The sequence below is a fragment of the Anomaloglossus baeobatrachus genome, chromosome 11 (genome assembly GCF_048569485.1).
Source record: "Anomaloglossus baeobatrachus isolate aAnoBae1 chromosome 11, aAnoBae1.hap1, whole genome shotgun sequence".
Taxonomy (NCBI): domain Eukaryota; kingdom Metazoa; phylum Chordata; class Amphibia; order Anura; family Aromobatidae; genus Anomaloglossus; species Anomaloglossus baeobatrachus.
Genome location: NC_134363.1, coordinates 67,216,163 through 67,236,304, shown reverse-complemented (window position 1 = coordinate 67,236,304; position 20,142 = coordinate 67,216,163). Strand labels below are relative to the sequence as shown.

At 45.6% G+C, this 20,142-nt stretch overlaps 1 protein-coding gene across 4 annotated transcripts in view; it reads left to right on the top strand.

Moving 5' to 3' along the window:
- Positions 1–20,142, top strand: part of GRIN2D (glutamate ionotropic receptor NMDA type subunit 2D) — a 1,213,579-nt gene that overhangs the window by 462,779 nt on the left and 730,658 nt on the right. For 2 of the 4 annotated variants that reach the window (XM_075328780.1, XM_075328779.1), the window contains one exon: positions 13,340–13,521. Coding sequence is in view for 2 of the 4 variants with exons in the window: in XM_075328778.1 (XP_075184893.1) it covers positions 14,649–14,655 (7 nt within the window). In the remaining 2 variants the exon portion in view is untranslated. Of the gene's footprint in view, positions 1–13,339; positions 13,522–14,565; positions 14,656–20,142 lie in introns of those variants that run through there. The other 2 variants (XM_075328778.1, XM_075328781.1) reach the window with 1 other exon arrangement.

The window sequence follows — 20,142 nt, the reverse complement described above, 5'->3', positions numbered from 1 at the left end:
CCCACGGTTGTGGTGATTTCACCACCGCTGCTCAATACGGGGATCCCGGGGATGGTGATGCGGAGCAGCCAGGTGTTGTGTTGCCCCTCCGTGGGTAGGGGTTGGTGATCCCGGGGCCCGGTGATGGCTTGGGAGGTGCAGGGCCTGGTGGGCGCAGGGACGCGGGGGCAGCGCTGTGCCTTGCGGCACTGTGGTACTCACTCAGCCTGAGACGTTGACACAGTTTTTACGGTAAACCAGACGGCTGGTAAGACGGTCCCACGGACGGCTGCACTTGCTCTCCCGGTAGATGACGGTGATGTCCCTTTTCCTAGCACCTTGGTGTACTTGTTGGTTGCGATGGGTCCCCACCGGTAACCCGCTCCCCGGCTTCAAGCTGGACCGGGGGAACTCTACTCTTTGCCCGCAGGCGCTGGCCCTAAGAAACTGGTGCCTTGGCGGTGGCGGTGTCTCTTTTACACTGGCTGGGCTGTTGCCTTCAATCGGGACTTAGTTGTTGGGGGATCTACGTCCCCTTCACTGACGGATTCGGCAAATTATGGCGACTCCAAGCCTTGCCAGGGTCCGAGAGGCCCCTGCCCTGGTGCTGACTGTCCTTCGGAACACTGCTCCAGACCGCCGGGCACACAGCCTACGGGGTCCTTCCAGGAACTTCCAAACGGTCCCCCTTCAGACAGTCACTGCCGTTGCTGACCTTGCTGACCTGTCCTGCACACAGCTGGACTACTTCAGGCTTTGCACACTCCTTCTGTTCTGTCACCACTCTTGCTTTCCTCCTTTACTACTCTTCTTCCTTCACTTTCACTAGCTGTTTACTTTAGCCCTGTCTGGGCTACTCCTCCACTCCTTCCACTTCCTCCTCCAGACTCTATCTGCCTAGTTTCTCCCGCCTCCAGAACTGTGAACTCCTCGGTGGGCGGAGCCAACCGCCTGGCCCACCCCCTGGTGTGAATCATCAGTCTCTGGAGGAAGGCAACAAGGATTTTTGGTTAGCTTAGATGTTTCTACCTGGGATGTAGGGTGTGGTGGTGTGTGACCTGTGTCCCCTGGCTTGCCCAGGGCGACACATTCCCCCTTAGCAAAATGCAGACCGTCCGCGGGCTGCCGTCCAATACCGGATTTATTTTTCTGTAAAAGATATAACATAATAATAATATAACATATTTACATTTTTAATAACTCTTCCCAAAATGGGAGGCACATTTCTTAAACGTTGCATACGGTTTACGGTTACGGTTTCCGCTCTCTCCCACCCAAGCAACCTGGCCCTGATGCTGCCCCTAAAGCCCAGGCAGCACCCCTTGACCCACAGTCCAGCACAAGTCACCCGAGCGGGATCTGTCCTTCCCTCCAGAGGGTAGCCACCGGTTCCTTTGGTGGCTGGGCCCCAGCCTGCTCTGCTGAGGGCCCTCCCTCCAACCTGCCTCTCCGGAGGCGGCATTGCGGAAACAGTAACGGCAAACAACATATTTACAAGCCACTTAACGTTTGTGGTTGCCCTGCAAGTTCACGGGCTTGTCCATGGAAAGTTCTCCATACAAAATAACCTTTTAAACGGTCCCCACGGGGACAACGGTGTCGGCTCCTGCCGGTTGCAAATCACACTAAATCAGGTGAAGCTTCGGTAATCATCTTTTTTTCATTGGCAGAACTTTCAAACTTTTCAAACAAACACAAAGGTGGTCCCAACGGGGACGGTGCTACGGGCATCCGCTGCCCTACTCCGGACTTGCGGGCTCCAGTGCTCCTTCCAAGGGAGGGGGCGCGGCGCTTGCTCGGGCCTCTGGGCTGCCCCTCAATTTAGCGTCCAGCGCAAACCACCCTCGCTCCCCAAAGAACCGAGTGTACTGGACGATGTCACCCGGCATCAGATTGCGGCCGGGATGCTCCTCAGGCAGGTGGGCATTTACATCCCGCCGGGCTACAAAAACTTCGGCCTCCAGGCCCGGCTCGTAGATGAACCCGTAGCCCCGGCGGACATCAAACCGCCTCACCTGCCCCACGTACAACGGTCCCCGGACACGGGAGGTCGCTTGCCGGAGGTTCTCTTTCTCCCGGATCGCCCTGGCCACCAGTTCGGCCTTCTTTCGCTCCTTCTCAGTGATCTCCAGGCCCAGCGGTACCGGCTCCCTATCCCAATACGGCGCTGCCGCCAGCGCCGGCGCACGGGTCGGGCCCCGCGGGACATCCTGGACGTTGCCCACTGTCAGGAATATGGGCGACAGGTCCCGCGGTGTCTTGGCCTTGGGCGCTGCCTTGCAACAACAACCCGGCGCTACCTCAGCCGAGGTGTGGGGGATGGGCATAGGGGCTTTCCGCTGCTGGGCCTTCGGCTCGGAGCGGGTCATCGGCTCCGGCTCGGGGGGTTTTTCAGGGGATGCCTCCGGTTCCACTTTCGGCGTCTTCCACGGTAACACCTCCGGTGTGCCGCGAGCTCCGGCTACAGGTCGGCCCGCTTGGGCGGGGACGCTGGGTACTGCTACCGGTTGCGGTGGTAGCAGGCCTAGTGGCGGGGTCACGGCCTCCGGGACGGGTGGCGAGGGAGGCAACGGGGGGAGAGGGCTTGGACCGGGCCCCACAGCCGCGATGAACGGCCCTACAAGGGCATCGGGACGTGGGTCACTCACCCTCCCTTTCTCCGCCTCCTCCTCGCGTCTCCGCACGGTGGCTACAACATCCGCCATGTCGGCCTCCCACTCCTCCATGAGGAGCTGCATCCTGACCTGCAGCCTTTGGTAGAGCTGCGCGGTTCGGATTTCCACCCACGCCGCGGTTCCAGGCGCGGGGGCTACGGTGTCACGGGACGGCATCCACATGATAGCTTCTTCTTTTGCTTCCAGGAACGGTATGTTTGCAGAGTCCTGGCGTCCCTGCTTTTATAGCCGCAGCTACATGCGTCCAGCCGCCATCGCGTCCCCCTTAGCTCTTTTCGGCCCCTCCTCTCTCGGGGCGGGGTTTTGGCCTTCGCGCCTCTACTGCTCGAGAAGACGCTCGAGCGGGAACTTTTCGCGCCAAAGATGGCGGCTTCTGAAATTTTTCTGCCGGATACCTCCGGCGGTAACAAGGCGCACCTCTACCAGACGGCAGAGCGGTAAGATCCTGTTCGTGACGCCAAGTTGTCGCGGGCGGGGAGGAGGGTGTCAGCACACTACGCTCACCCCCTTCTGCTCGGGTCCGGCGGCCGCTGCTCAGTGGTGGCTCGAGCTGTAGGCCGGATCCCGGGGGTTTCTCGAGCGGCACTCCTCGCCCGTGAGTGAAAGGGGTTTGTTGGGTGTGGGGATTGTTTATAGTCCGTGACGCCACCCACGGTTGTGGTGATTTCACCACCGCTGCTCAATACAGGGATCCCGGGAATGGTGATGCGGAGCAGCCAGGTGTTGTGTTGCCCCTCCGTGGGTAGGGGTTGGTGATCCCGGGGCCCGGTGATGGCTTGGGAGGTGCAGGGCCTGGTGGGCGCAGGGACGCGGGGGCAGCGCTGTGCCTTGCGGCACTGTGGTACTCACTCAGCCTGAGACGTTGACACAGTTTTTACGGTAAACCAGACGGCTGGTAAGACGGTCCCACGGACGGCTGCACTTGCTCTCCCGGTAGATGACGGTGATGTCCCTTTTCCTAGCACCTTGGTGTACTTGTTGGTTGCGATGGGTCCCCACCGGTAACCCGCTCCCCGGCTTCAAGCTGGACCGAGGGAGCTCTACTCTTTGCCCGCAGGCGCTGGCCCTAAGAAACTGGTGCCTTGGCGGTGGCGGTGTCTCTTTTACACTGGCTGGGCTGTTGCGTTCAATCAGGACTTAGTTGTTGGGGGATCTACGTCCCCTTCACTGACGGATTCGGCAAATTATGGCGACTCCAAGCCTTGCCAGGGTCCGAGAGGCCCCTGCCCTGGTGCTGACTGTCCTTCGGAACACTGCTCCAGACCGCCGGGCACACAGCCTACGGGGTCCTTCCAGGAACTTCCAAACGGTCCCCCTTCAGACAGTCACCGCCGTTGCTGACCTTGCTGACCTGTCCTGCACACAGCTGGACTACTTCAGGCTTTGCACACTCCTTCTGTTCTGTCACCACTCTTGCTTTCCTCCTTTACTACTCTTCTTCCTTCACTTTCACTAGCTGTTTACTTTAGCCCTGTCTGGGCTACTCCTCCACTCCTTCCACTTCCTCCTCCAGACTCTATCTGCCTGGTTTCTCCCGCCTCCAGAACTGTGAACTCCTCGGTGGGCGTAGCCAACCGCCTGGCCCACCCCCTGGTGTGAATCATCAGTCTCTGGAGGAAGGCAACAAGGATTTTTGGTTAGCTTAGATGTTTCTACCTGGGATGTAGGGTGTGGTGGTGTGTGACCTGTGTCCCCTGGCTTGCCCAGGGCAACACACTGGCTTATACGTTTAGGCTGGGGTGCACCTAAGAACCATTGGTATCCACAGTCTGTGAATACCAGCCCCCAGCTGTTGGGCTTTACCTGTGCTGTTATCATGATATGGGGGATCTTATGCCAATTTTTTTATTTATTTATTTTACTGTACGATACAGACCCGCTCACTGGCATCTGTGATTTGAAGCCTCAGACACGCTGTCACTCAGACTGGGGGCTCGTCTTACTGCAACCAATCACAGTCATCCAGAACTGCATCCGAAAAAATGCAGAAAAAAACGCAGCGTGTGCACAAGGCCTTGCTCGGCAACTAACCAGATCTCTGTATTCAGCCAGCTTTAAAGCCACTGTGCTCCTCAGAAGATGGAAACACAGGGCTGCTTCTGCTTGCAGCATCAGACAAGACAAAAACAAGCATGAAAACTCCCCCAAATAGCTAACGGTAGTAGTGGAGGAATGCACTAGTGAAATCCTAGCATAAGACATCACTTTTAAGAGGTGAGTTAAAGATATGAGCTATGGCACTTGGGGATGTAGCAGGCGTTTATATTGTTGAATAATTGTCTAGGGTTATGGAGCAGAGGAAATAAGAAAGTAGTAAAGCAATCATACTAGCACAGGTGAGGAAAAACTTGGCGTTGAGAACTACTTCCTTATAGGGGATTGTGCATTTTTTGTGGGTTTTTTTCATCACTGCTTTGCATTCTTGTTTGTTTGCCTCAATTTTTGTCGGGATGATGTTGAATTCTGTTGTGTGTGTGGGGATCAATTGAGTTGAGAGGTAAGGTAATTGTGTGGCAGAAAAGACATTTGCCCAAATTGAACATGTCTAGAAAGCTCACCTGTAGAAGTCAATGAATTCATCTTTTCCTGTCAATATCCATACGGTTACTAAACCCAATAGGAAATATGAGGCTAATATTAGATGTAGTGGGCAATGTGAAAATTGCAAGGTTTCAAGGCTTTTAACTTGTATAGATGTTGGTGCGAAAAATGTAAAAAGAATTTTTAAAATATTTGTGAGGAGATGGCCACCTTCTACAGACTATTGGACCAATGGACGTAGAGTGGAATTTTTATTGCGTGGAGTGATGGTTATGTTTAACTTGTGTTTTGAGATTGCTTGCTCATCAGTTTAACTTACACAATTTGAAGGGGGAAGGAGTTGTAAGAGTGTGTCATCTTATTTGGCCTCCATGAACTCTAATGAAATCAGGCATGCAGTAGGATTTATTGTCCTGCATTTGGTGGGGGATTGTCAGTTTTTTGTTCCTTTCTGCAGGGGGCTTCTCTAGTACACTAACCTGCAGACAGGGCCAGAGACTGGGCTTCTCGAACTTTAATACTTTGAGCCTTACGTAGAAAATGACTAACGGAGTGGGTGTGATGAGTACATTTGCCAAAACCATGGTCCCACGAGAGGTAAAACATGTTTGGTTAGTAAGGTTGTTGGTGCTCTGAGGTGAAGGGGCGAGGATCTGTTGCTGCAGCCAGGTCCTGATGCTCATAAATGGACTATAGAGATTGGAGCTGGATACACGTGCTATGGTCATGAGATCCATTATTTGGATTTGAGAAACTACACCAAGGACTGTTGTTGCCAGCTGAAGCTGGATACATGTGCTATGGTTGTGATATCCGTTCTCTGGTGGAGCATAAAGACTTGTTGCCAACTGGAGCTGGATAAATGCACTATGGTTGTGATATTCATTATCTTGAGTTCTGTAAAAATTTGAATGGAAGAAATAAAATTAATTGCATTGTTAACCAACCTAAGGGGTAGTTTACACGCTGCGATATCGTTACCGATATCGCTAGCGTGCATACCCGCCACCATCGTTTGTGCGTCACGGGCATATCACTGACCGTGGTGCACAACATTTCGCGGACCCGTCACACATACTTACCTGCCTAGGGACGTCGCTGTGACCGGCACACTACCTCCTTTCTAATGGGGCGGTTCGTTCGGCGTCACAGCGACGTCACTAAGCGGCCGCCCAATCAAAGCGTAGGGGCGGAGATAAGTGGGACGAACATCCCGCCCACCTTCTTCCTTCCTCATTGCTGGCGGGACGCAGGTAAGGAGAGGTTCCTCGTTCCTGCGGTGTTACACGTAGCGATGTGTGCTGCCGCAGGAACAATGAACAACATCGTTACTGCAGTAACAACGATAATTGAGATTAGGGGGGATGTCACCGATTATCGATTTTGAGCGTTTTTGCAACGATTCAAAATCGCTAAGAGGTGTCACATGCAACGACATCGCTAACGCGGCCGGATGTGCGTCACAAAATCCGTGACCTTAACGACATCGCTTTAGCGATGTAGCATGTAAAGCCACCTTAAGTGATTAATAAAACCAACAATCTCAGATCTTCACAAGTATAATCAATAAAATACATTTAAAGAGGACTTGTCAACAGGACAAATGTGTCCAGTTATTGCTCTTATTTTATTCCCTCTGTGTCTAATCTTCCTTGTTTAAAAACCATTATATGGTTCCAGAGATATAGGTCTTTTTATGTACTACTAAATTTTTTGATCTTTGCCAAGAGGGCAGTGCTCCCAGGGTAATAATGCAGAGGAGCCTAAAGACACGCTCCAGAGAATCTTGTGTGCAACACACCCTGTAGATCCTTATGGCAGATTATAAAGAAAAAAGTAGAGGAATTCTCAAGGAAGCAGTAGGAGTAAAAGAAGAGGAAAATATGACACTTGTGAGTTGGTGACAGGTCCACTTTACCATAAAGACCTGATTGAAATTCTGAGTGATGTGCTGATGACACAATCCCCTTTTAAATTCTATTTATAAGGCACAAGAGGTGATATTCACCGATATGAGAGAATTGCTTGGGGACTATATTAATTGCTAGTAATTTGACTGGTTTAGTCACAAACAACAAAATACCCTTGATCTGAGGTCTGTTAGTCCTTCCGGAAAAATTCTAAAATTCTGAGAACCAACAATTTATCCTATAAAACATTATAAAAAGTGATACAGGCCAGCTAAAAAAGATGTCATCTATCCCTTTTCAGCCTTAAAATTGGTGTTGCCGTGGTTGGGTGCCCCTAAATGTGGCCCGGCACCCATCAGTGTAACCATGCATCTACTCTTAAAATTACCAGTCACATTTCAGGAGCAAGAAACCATCAAGGACTCTGCTTTTCTAAGCCGTGGTTGTGATTACGCTCGGTTAGATACTTTAGCTAAACAGATTTAGCTCTTTGTCAGGTACATCAGCCCTGAGGTCCTCTCCTTTATTGAGTGATGAATAACCTTATTTTATCTTAGCAACAAGCCGGGAACATGGAGAACATGAAACAAATGATGGTTTTAAAGGTCCTCGCAATCATTTAATTTGATCAGCTACAATCAAATAGGTGGTTGAATGATTACTTATTAAATGCTGGGGCCATTTCAGCTTAAAACATGATGATGCCACTGGTGCAGTAAAACATGGCTCTGGAGGAGTCATTATTAAAACACTCAGTACTTTGACATACTTTAGAAAACCTTGTAGCACACAATAAATTGTTAAGAAGCAATGAAAATCTATTGCAAAGGATAGTAATTGTGATACTTTGTAGAATGCATACTTTTACCAATGTCTAGTATATTGTAACAAGTGCAACAAAGTACGCTATAATAGTACACTTTGTAAAAGGTGTGTCCCTGAAAATAAAATAAAAAAAAATTACATTAGTATAAAATAATAAAGTAATAATCATAAAGTAATACTGTCACCACTTTATAGAATGCATATTTTTACAGATGTCTAGTATGTTGTGACAAGTGCAACAAAGTACGCTATGATAGCACACTGTGTAAAAGGGGTGTCCCTTTAAATAAAAAAAATATTTACATTGGTATAAAATAATAAATTAATTATCATAAAGTAATACAGTCACCACTTTATAGAATACATATTTTTACAAATGTCTAGTATGTTGGAACAAGTGCAACAAAGAACGCTATGATAGTACACTATGTTAAAGGGGTGTCCCTGGGAATAAAAAATATTTACATTGGTATAAAATAATAAAGTAATAATCATAAAGTAATACAGTCACCACTTTATAGAATGTATATATCTTTACAGATATCTAGTATGTTGTGACAAGTGCAACAAAGTACGCTATGATAGTACACTGTGTAAAGAAATGTCCTTGGGAATAAAAAAATATTTTTTTATTGGTATAAAATAATAAAGTAATAATAATAAAGTAATACTGTCATCACTCTTCCCAGATCCTTGTTGATCCATAATTCCTGATTGCTTCTCTATACATTAGAAGTGATGCATCATTGAAAAAATATGAAGAGAAGCCAAGGGCACCAAAGAGTTGTACTAAGGTGGCTTAACCCTGCTGTTCTGTTCCCATGTACTTTACACTTGTATTGCTCCTGGATCACTATGACCCGGTTTATTAAATCTTGATTTTAGATACTCTAACTCAATTATTTTTATACCTTTTGCTTACTAGACTGTATGGGAACATGTTTGGAAATAAAAGAAAAGAAAAATTAAATCGAAATCTTTTTTTTTTTTTATTAAAAAAAAAAACTTTATAATAAGCAAAACGAAAAATAGCAAAAACAGTCATTATACAGTCAAAACTTGCACGGGGTAGACAACACTGGAATAAAAAAATCCTCTATAAGTAAACAATAATAATAAAATCTGAGAAAAAAAAATAACCAGCTTCAAAAACAATAAGAGCTTCTATACTACATCAAAATATACCTAACATGCTAATCAGTCAGAGCAGTGAGAATACTAGACCACTTGTAAACACATTGAGTCTTTCAAAGGTAAATAACCCCCTACTTCAAAAAAACAGGTGGTGCCAAGGAAAAAAACCCGCTCTTAGCTGAAATAGGTTTGTCAGCGTTGCAGACAGTATGCGCTGACCTATAGCTTACAGAATCACACAGTAATAACACAAAGTACATGTAAAAAAATAAAAGTATTACTTTACAATATACCATCTACCAACAGAATTGAAAAAGAAAACCATAACAAGCTAGATACCTGTAAAAAGCCAAGAATCAGCCTGAAACAGAGATGTGTACAGAGCTGCTGTCCAAAGAAACTGAAAGGTCAAATGGCTAAAGGTGGTGTCACACACAGCGACGACGACAACGACATCGCTGCTAAGTTGCCATTTTCTGTGACGTAGCAATGACCTCAACAGCGACGTCGCCGTGTGTGACACATAACAACGATCAGACCCCTGCTGCGAAATCGCTGCTCGCTCCTGAATATTCCAGGTCATTTTTTGATCGCTGTTATCCCGCTGCGCCATGATGATAAGCTCAGCATCCTTGTATTTGACACCGCAGCAGCGACGGTCGCGACGACGCTGAAGGCAGTGATGTAGGACTGAAGGCAGGACAAGGGCGTGTTTTTGCGGTGTATTTTGCAACGCCCCTACGACTCCGATGGTGGTTACAACAGCGTTCCGATTGGGTACCTTGCCGAAGGCGTTACAGGGATTTCATTCTTTAAGTTCCATTTTTTGTTCCACGTAGTAGATTCTCTGTCTGGTGTCGCTAGTGTGTCATTCTTTGTGGATCTGAATGAAATGAAATAGAAGGAATGAAAGCACTACTGCGTCTTCCTTTGTTTGGCACGGTCACCCAATCAGGCGCCGCTGTAGTGATCACCAATCGGAATAGAGAGGCGTGAAAAAAGGCAACACAAAGGCGCTGTAGCGATCACCAATCAGAACAGAGGGGCGTGAAAAGAGGCAACGCAAAACATGTCTAGGGGTAAACACCACGCCTCCATCAAGGTCTGAGTCGTCGCATAGCGATGCGTGTGACACCGCACAACAACCGTCGAGGTCGCTATGATCGCTGCTCCGTCGCTGCTTAAAATTACATGTTTGACAGCTTACTAGTGATCATCTAAGGTCGCTGTTACGTCACAGGAAATGGTGACGTAACAGCGACGTTGTTGTCATTGTCTTTGTGTGTGAACCCAGCTTAAAGGCCCCGTCACACTAAGCAACATCGCTAGCAACATCGCTGGTAACGAACAACTTTTGTGACGTTGCTAGCGATGTTGCTGTGTGTGACATCCAGCAACAACCTGGCCCCTGCTGTGAGGTCGTTGGTTGTTGCTGAATGTCCTGGGCCATTTTTTAGTTGTTGCTGTCCTGCTGTGAAGCACAGATCGCTGTGTGTGACAGCGAGACAGCAACAACTAATGTGCAGTGAGCAGGAGCCGGCTTCTGCTGAGGCTGGTAACTAATGTAAACATCGGGTAACCAAGAAGCCCTGTCCTTGGTTACCCGATATTTACCTTTGATACCAGCCTCCTCCGCTCTCACTGCCTGTGCTGCCGGCTCCTGCTCTGTGCACATGTAGCTGCAGCACACATCAGGCAATTAACCCGATGTGTGCTGTAACTAGGAGAGCAAGGAGCCAGCACTAAGGAGTGTGCGCTGCTCCCTGCTCTGTGCACATTTAGCTGCAGCACACATCAGGCAATTAACCCGATGTGTGCTGTAACTAGGAGAGCAAGGAGCCAGCGCTCAGTGTGTGCTGCTCCCTGCTCTGTGCACATTTAGCTGCAGCACACATCGGGTTAATTAACCTGATGTGTGCTGTAACTAGGAGACTGGGGGCTGGTCACTGGTTGCTGGTGAGCTCACCAGCAACTCGTGTAGCCACGCTCCAGCGATCCCTGCCAGGTCAGGTTGCTGGTGGGATCGCTGGAGCGTCGCAGTGTGACAGCTCACCAGCAACCTCCTAGCAACTTACCAGCGATCCCTATCGTTGTTGGGATCGCTGGTAAGTTGCTTAGTGTGACTGGACCTTAAGTGTGCTAGCATATATGTACTGATAAGAGCAGAGAAGATAAGAACCCTTCTGAAAACAAGGAGATAAGCCAGGAAGACAGACTTACTTAGCAAAAAAAAATAATTTGGAGGCCTTTAGAGCTCAACTTTACAAAATAAGGCCCTCTTAGACAGCGCGTTCTGCGCAGTCCGTTCTGCGCAGAATATACATGTGTAGTGCACACCTAGTGATCTCTCTGGATGCGCTCTACATTTTAGTATAGACTGTGCACCAAAAATAATCAATATAAAGCCATTTCTATGGTGCGCAGATCTCAATGCATACACCCAGCAGATCGTGTGTACGACCCCATTGAAATAATTTAGGAATTAAATAAATTGATATACAATAGTAGATGCAATAAATAGACCTAACTGAGGTTATAAGTCCTTTATTTCACTGAAAATATGGCCTCACAGCTGTAAGAAATGATGCTGGGTCACTATGACCCGAACACGACAAGTGTACAAATCGGCGTGTAGCTAAAAGTAAATGCAAAAATAAAAAAAAAAATACACATAGATAGGTTCCCCCAAATGAGGAAAAGTCAAGTAACCTCAAGTTTTAGAAACTTATAGAAAAATATCTACAGGGCCAAAAAAAATGTCTACGGGTCACTATGACCCCGAACAGAATAGCAGGGTTAAAGTGGTTTTCATGGGCAAAACCTACAAATGGTGGAAACGCTACAGATTTTCTGTCCAATTAAGTTTCAATTAATAAAAAACTTATAGTCAGCATATTCAATGGTAATGCTAGCATCGGCCCCCAACAGAAATGAAGAGCCATCTAGACATTAGACCATTGGGTGTATCATCAGTAAAGACCAGAATAAAGAGCCGGGCAGGGGACCAGGCTGATGTGACCACAAAATAAGGTAGACTATTTAAAAGTTGGTTATATGGATGTTTTCTGTTTAAAACCTATAAAACAAATCGAGTAACTTAATAAGATTCTAAATGTATAAGGTTGTATACAATATTAGTATTGGAAATTTGTATCGTAAAGGTATTTTTAATAACCATATTGTCTATGTGCTTGTTTAATACCGCGTTTCCCTGAAAATAAGCCCTAACAGGAGTTTTTGGCCTTTTTTGGAGTATTCTTAAATATAACCTCAAATAGGGCTTGAGCAGCCCGTTCAGGATATGTAACTTTTATTGCTGTACGTTACCGTAAGCCCCAGCAGTTTATAGTCACATACCAGCTAGTTAATGGAATGAATATTCACTCTTGTTCCTGCCTACCCTTCTGCCAGAGTCAGTATTTGGAATTTTTGTTAATGAAATAATGAATATTAACTATCTCCTTCTCCTAACCCTCTGCCAGCATTATTAATTGGAACTTTTGCTAATGAACTAATGAATATTCATCCCCTTCCTTGCCCACTCTTCTGTGTCAGTGATTCACTGAGACTGTTATCACTGATCACAATGCTCTTCTGACTCAAGCATGTCAGCTGCATAGAAATACATGCAGACATGCTGAGGTCAGAAGAGTCGCCAGCATCTGCGCTGCGATCCTGACATGACAGTCTGAATGAATCACAGACACAAGTCACATAGGGATGAGTAGGGAAGGGGTGAAAATTTATTATTTCATTTACACAAGTTCCAACCAATGACGCTGGCAGAGAGGTGGGGGAGTGGGTGAATATTCATTATTTCATTTATACAAGTTCCAATCAATGACGTCGGCAGATGGGTGGGCGGGAAAGGGGGTGAATATTCATTATTTCATTTACACATGTTTCAATCAATAACACCAGAAGATGGGTGCACAGGAAAGGGGGTGAATATTCATTATTTTATTACCACAAGTTCCAATCACTGACTCTGGCAGAAGAGCGGGCGGGTGAATATCTATTTCATTAACTAGCCAGCATGTGACTATAAACGCACATATTATGGTTGAAAAGAGGTGAAAATTAAATTTACATTAACAGACAATCCAATCACTAATACCAATACAAAATATAAGACAGCCACCCAAAAAAAGCCTTAGCGCATGTTTTGGAAACCAAAATAATATAAGACACTGTCTAATTTTTGGGGAAATCTGGTAGCTACAATCATAGGATTATATTTAGCACTTTTTAAAATCCAGACTCTTTATTTTTCAGGAACCAGCTATATGCCACATCATTTGCTCAAGATTCAAGGTTTTAACTGAGTTGTATGCAAAAATACTGGCCATCCTCAGTTCAACAAGATGATTTTGGATATGCTACTGAGTAAAGGAGGTTGGAGATAGCCAGAAGAACACATATGCCTGCCATCTGTAGACAGGAAATCTGAGCTAAAGGCAAGTATTAGAAGAGTTTATTATACTTAAGACATTATTTAACAAATCATTACTAAGTATTTATTGTATGACTTTATCTTAAGCCATGTCCGTGGCTTGTAAATATCTAAGGCTACATTCACACCTCCGTTTTTGTATTTATATCTGTGAAAAGTGGACCATTCTTCCGTGTGTCATCCGTTTTCCATTCATGTTCTGCCTGTTTTGTTTCTCATTCATTTTTAAAATTGAAGCAGGTACATTGATTTTTTTTTCTATTTTATCTTATTAATGGATCAGTTAAAAATGGATGAAACACATGAAATACGGAAAGAAACTGATGCCTTCCTTTTTCATCCATTTTTGATGGATCCTCATATACTTTAATTGATTGGTCTGATCAAAATAGGACATGCTTTGAGTCTCACAGATCGTTACTTATAATGGATGTGTATGAAGATCAATCACACTTTTTGGGTTCATGAGCTATTTATTTGAAAAATAGCAAGCAGACATGTAATGGTGAAGGGGGCTCGTGCTGTCCCCAGCGGCCAAGTGGTGATAGTGGTGGTGAAGAGGGCCCGTGCTCCCCTCAATGGCCAGGTGGTGATGGTGAAGGGGGCCCATGCGCCCCTCAATGGCCAGGTGGTGGTGGTGGTGAAGGGGGCCCGTGCGCCCCTCAATGGCCAGATGGTGGTGGTGGTGAAGGGGGCCCGTGTGCCCCTCAATGGTTAGGTGGTGGTAAAGGGGGCCCGTCCGCCCCTCAATGGCCAGGTGGTGGTGGTGGTGAAGGGGGCCCATGCGCCCCTCAATGGCCAGGTGGGGGTGGTGGTAAAGGGGGCCCGTGCGCCCCACAATGGCCAGGTGGTGGTGGTGGTGAAGGGGGCCTGTGCACCCCTCAGCGTCCAGGTTATGGTGGTGGTGGAGGTGAAGGGGGCCCATGCGCCCCTCAGCGTCCAGGTGGTGGTGGTGGTGCAGGTGAAGAGGGCCCGTGCGCCCAGATGTTTATGCAGCCTGAAAGTTGTTTTTTTTTATTCCATCTTGCAGAAAGAAAGAAACTTGGAAGTACTATATAAAAGAAGTAGCACTAGGTACCCTATAAGTTGGTTACCCTTTACCAAGCCCTGCAAAATGATCTAGGATCAACGATGAACAGTATGTAGGACATATCTGATTCCCCTCCTCTATTATCCTCCACCTGCGTACACATACAAACATATGCACAATATACACATAAGCATGTTTGTTCAATGTCTCTTCAATGAGGAAGTAGACAAACTCTAGTTTCACCTATTGGAGGTAGAAATCTTAAAAGTCAAAAGTGATACTTTAGCAAGCCATATTATATGATTTAGACTTAGTACTTATGCCAGATCAGAACTTCAATTTGCAGACACTGCATTTCAGAATGGTTGTCCCTCATCAGTGCAAAGTGCGAGATCTGATCTGGCCAGAAGAGCATTGTGGCTTAAAGGGAACCTGTCACCAGATTTGGGCCCTACAAGCTGCGGCCACCACCTCACATGCTCTAACATACTGTATATAAGAGCCCAAGCCACTGTGTAGAACATCAAAAACACTTTATAATACTCACCTAGGGGGTCGGTGCGGTGCAAACTGGTCAGATGGGTGGTGCTGTTCTCTGAATACGACACCTCCTCTTTCGGCTATCTTACTCCTCCTTTTTCTGATGCCGCGGTGCAGGACGCATCCTACGTCATGCACACGCGCCGGCATTGAGGTCCTGTGCAGGCACACTACAATACTTTGATCTGCCCTGCTCAGGGCAGATCAAAGTACGCCTGCGCGGGACTTCAATGCTGCTGCATGTGCAAGACGTAGGATGCGTCATTCACACCGGCTTCAGAAGAAGGAGGACTAAGATGGCCGGAAGAGGAAGCGCCAATCACGGAGAATGACGCTACCCATCTGACCAGTTTGCACCGCATCGACCCCCTAAGTGAGTATTATAAAGTGTTTTTGATGTTCTACACAGCGGTCTGGGCTCTTATATACAGCATGTTACAATACTGTATATAAGAGCCCACTGGTGGTGGCCGCAGCTTATAAGGCCCAAATCTGGTGAAAGGTTCCCTTTAAAGTATCCTCACCATTGGCATACTGGAATGGTGTGTCAGTCTCTGTAAGAAGAATAGTTTCCCCTTTAGACCCCGTCTTAGCCTCTCATACAGCCAGATCAGATCTCATACTTTGCACTGACGAGGGACAACCATCCCAAAAGGCTGTGTCTGAATATTGAGGTTCTGATCAGACATATATCCTAAATCATATGACAAGGCTCATTAAAGGGTCACTTTTGACTTTTAGGATTGCTACTTCCAATAGGCAACACTAGAGTTCGTCTACTTCCTCACTGATGAGACATTTTGCATGTTCACATGGGGGCACACTTACAGTATATATATACAAATATATAAAATATACACATGCATATAATTACACATTATACACACTTATGACCCATACAATACACATGCAGATTTATAGTACACTCATACACACATGCCAACCCATATAATTATAAATACAAACTGGCATACGGATAATTGCATATATTGCCTCTGTGCATACGTCTAATGGTAATGCGATATAATGATTAGAATTGAATAAATTGTGAAAAAATTAATATTAAAAGAGTATTTGTGAAGTGCAGCTTGATGATTTGATATTTTTTAATAATACAGTATGTAGAATGAAACTTTAATTCCTGTGCTCTTATCACTGGCAAGAGATTTGCAGACTTCTCGTCAAGTGGTCACAGATTTCAGACCTGGCCGATAGACCGGAGACCTGCAACTCAATTGTAGATGAATATGTTATTATTACTTATTTTCAATATTCAAATTGTCTCTCCAGTAAAGGAGACAAACTCTAGCACAGCGCCACCTATTGGAAGTAGCGATCCTAAAAGTCACAAGTGGATTTTAAACAATCCTTTGAAATATGACTCAGGATATATAAGCCAGATCAGAATCCCAATTTGCAGACACGGTGTTTCGGGGTGCTTGCCCCTCGTCAGTGCAAAGTATGGGGGTGTCTGATCTGGCTCATGAGAAAGCTATGTGGGGACCACGGGGGAACACTATTCTCCTTAAGGAGACTTTGCAAGCCAGTCTGGCTGCCAGGTAAGGGGACTTATAGCTGCAATGCCCCTCTGGGAAATATTCAAATTGTCTCTCCAGTAAAGGAGACAAACTCTAGCACAGCGCCACCTATTGGAAGTAGCGATCCTAAAAGTCACAAGTGGATTTTCAACAATCCTTTGAAATATGACTCAGGATATATAAGCCAGATCAGAATCCCAATTTGCAGACACGGTGTTTCGGGGTGCTTGCCCCTCGTCAGTGCAAAGTATGGGGGTGTCTGATCTGGCTCATGAGAAAGCTATGTGGGGACCACGGGGGAACACTATTCTCCTTAAGGAGACTTTGCAAGCCAGTCTGGCTGCCAGGTAAGGGGACTTATAGCTGCAATGCCCCTCTGGGAAATATTCAAATTGTCTCTCCAGTAAAGGAGACAAACTCTAGCACAGCGCCACCTATTGGAAGTAGCGATCCTAAAAGTCACAAGTGGATTTTAAACAATCCTTTGAAATATGACTCAGGATATATAAGCCAGATCAGAATCCCAATTTGCAGACACGGTGTTTCGGGGTGCTTGCCCCTCGTCAGTGCAAAGTATGGGGGTGTCTGATCTGGCTCATGAGAAAGCTATGTGGGGACCACGGGGGAACACTATTCTCCTTAAGGAGACTTTGCAAGCCAGTCTGGCTGCCAGGTAAGGGGACTTATAGCTGCAATGCCCCTCTGGGAAATATTCAAATTGTCTCTCCAGTAAAGGAGACAAACTCTAGCACAGCGCCACCTATTGGAAGTAGCGATCCTAAAAGTCACAAGTGGATTTTCAACAATCCTTTGAAATATGACTCAGGATATATAAGCCAGATCAGAATCCCAATTTGCAGACACGGTGTTTCGGGGTGCTTGCCCCTCGTCAGTGCAAAGTATGGGGGTGTCTGATCTGGCTCATGAGAAAGCTATGTGGGGACCACGGGGGAACACTATTCTCCTTAAGGAGACTTTGCAAGCCAGTCTGGCTGCCAGGTAAGGGGACTTATAGCTGCAATGCCCCTCTGGGAAATATTCAAATTGTCTCTCCAGTAAAGGAGACAAACTCTAGCACAGCGCCACCTATTGGAAGTAGCGATCCTAAAAGTCACAAGTGGATTTTAAACAATCCTTTGAAATATGACTCAGGATATATAAGCCAGATCAGAATCCCAATTTGCAGACACGGTGTTTCGGGGTGCTTGCCCCTCGTCAGTGCAAAGTATGGGGGTGTCTGATCTGGCTCATGAGAAAGCTATGTGGGGACCACGGGGGAACACTATTCTCCTTAAGGAGACTTTGCAAGCCAGTCTGGCTGCCAGGTAAGGGGACTTATAGCTGCAATGCCCCTCTGGGAAATATTCAAATTGTCTCTCCAGTAAAGGAGACAAACTCTAGCACAGCGCCACCTATTGGAAGTAGCGATCCTAAAAGTCACAAGTGGATTTTCAACAATCCTTTGAAATATGACTCAGGATATATAAGCCAGATCAGAATCCCAATTTGCAGACACGGTGTTTCGGGGTGCTTGCCCCTCGTCAGTGCAAAGTATGGGGGTGTCTGATCTGGCTCATGAGAAAGCTATGTGGGGACCACGGGGGAACACTATTCTCCTTAAGGAGACTTTGCAAGCCAGTCTGGCTGCCAGGTAAGGGGACTTATAGCTGCAATGCCCCTCTGGGAAATATTCAAATTGTCTCTCCAGTAAAGGAGACAAACTCTAGCACAGCGCCACCTATTGGAAGTAGCGATCCTAAAAGTCACAAGTGGATTTTAACAATCCTTTGAAATATGACTCAGGATATATAAGCCAGATCAGAATCCCAATTTGCAGACACGGTGTTTCGGGGTGCTTGCCCCTCGTCAGTGCAAAGTATGGGGGTGTCTGATCTGGCTCATGAGAAAGCTATGTGGGGACCACGGGGGAACACTATTCTCCTTAAGGAGACTTTGCAAGCCAGTCTGGCTGCCAGGTAAGGGGACTTATAGCTGCAATGCCCCTCTGGGAAATATTCAAATTGTCTCTCCAGTAAAGGAGACAAACTCTAGCACAGCGCCACCTATTGGAAGTAGCGATCCTAAAAGTCACAAGTGGATTTTCAACAATCCTTTGAAATATGACTCAGGATATATAAGCCAGATCAGAATCCCAATTTGCAGACACGGTGTTTCGGGGTGCTTGCCCCTCGTCAGTGCAAAGTATGGGGGTGTCTGATCTGGCTCATGAGAAAGCTATGTGGGGACCACGGGGGAACACTATTCTCCTTAAGGAGACTTTGCAAGCCAGTCTGGCTGCCAGGTACAAATATGTATTTACAAAAAAGTGTAATACTAACGTGATTATTACTGTAATTGTTTAGGTGTTTGTTTTTTTTAAGATAAGTTTGTGGGGAAAAAAATTCCTGGTATATACTTTTTTTAACTAGTATACAGAAATCTATATTTTTAAAGATGAATAATACCTGAAGAAAAGTATAGAGTGTAGCTTTCTGTTAGGAAGAAGAAATTCTCTCATATACCGCAGGGGAGCCTGTGTTTTTTCCTACACTGCCACAAGTTACGAGTTTGAGGTCCAGCAAAGTCTATCCGTAATAAAGAGCAGATAATTAATGTAATACAAGTGCATCTCAATAAATTAGAATATCATCAAAAAATTAATTTATTTCAGTAATTCAATACAAAAAGGAAATATCCATTATATTGGGTCATTACACACAGAGGGATCTATTTCTATACATTATATAGAGTCATTACACACAGAGGGATCTATTCCTATATATTATATAGAGTCATTACACACAGAGGGATCTATTCCTATATATTATGTATAGTCATTACACACAGAGTGATCTATTCCTATATATTATATAGAGTCATTACACACAGAGTGATCTATTCCTAATTATTATATAGAGTCATTACACACAGAGGGATCTATGCCTATATATTATATAGGGTCATTACACACAGAGGGATCTATTTCTATACATTATATAGAGTCATTACACACAGAGGGATCTATTCCTATATATTATATAGAGTCATTACACACAGAGGGATCTATTCCTATATATTATGTATAGTCATTACACACAGAGTGATCTATTCCTATATATTATATAGAGTCATTACACACAGAGTGATCTATTCCTAATTATTATATAGAGTCATTACACACAGAGTGATCTATTTTTATATATTATATAGAGTCATTACACACAGAGGGATCTATTCCTATATATTATATAGAGTCATTACACACAGAGTGATTTATTCCTATATATTATGTATAGTCATTACACACAGAGTGATCTATTTCTATATATTATATAGAGATATTACGCACAAAGGGATTTATTTCTATATATTATATATAGCCATTACACACAGAGGGCTCTATTCCTATATACAGCATTATATAGAGTCATTACACACAGAGGGATCTATTCCTATATATTATATAGTCATTACACACAGAGTGATCTATTTCTATATATTGTATAGAGTCATTACA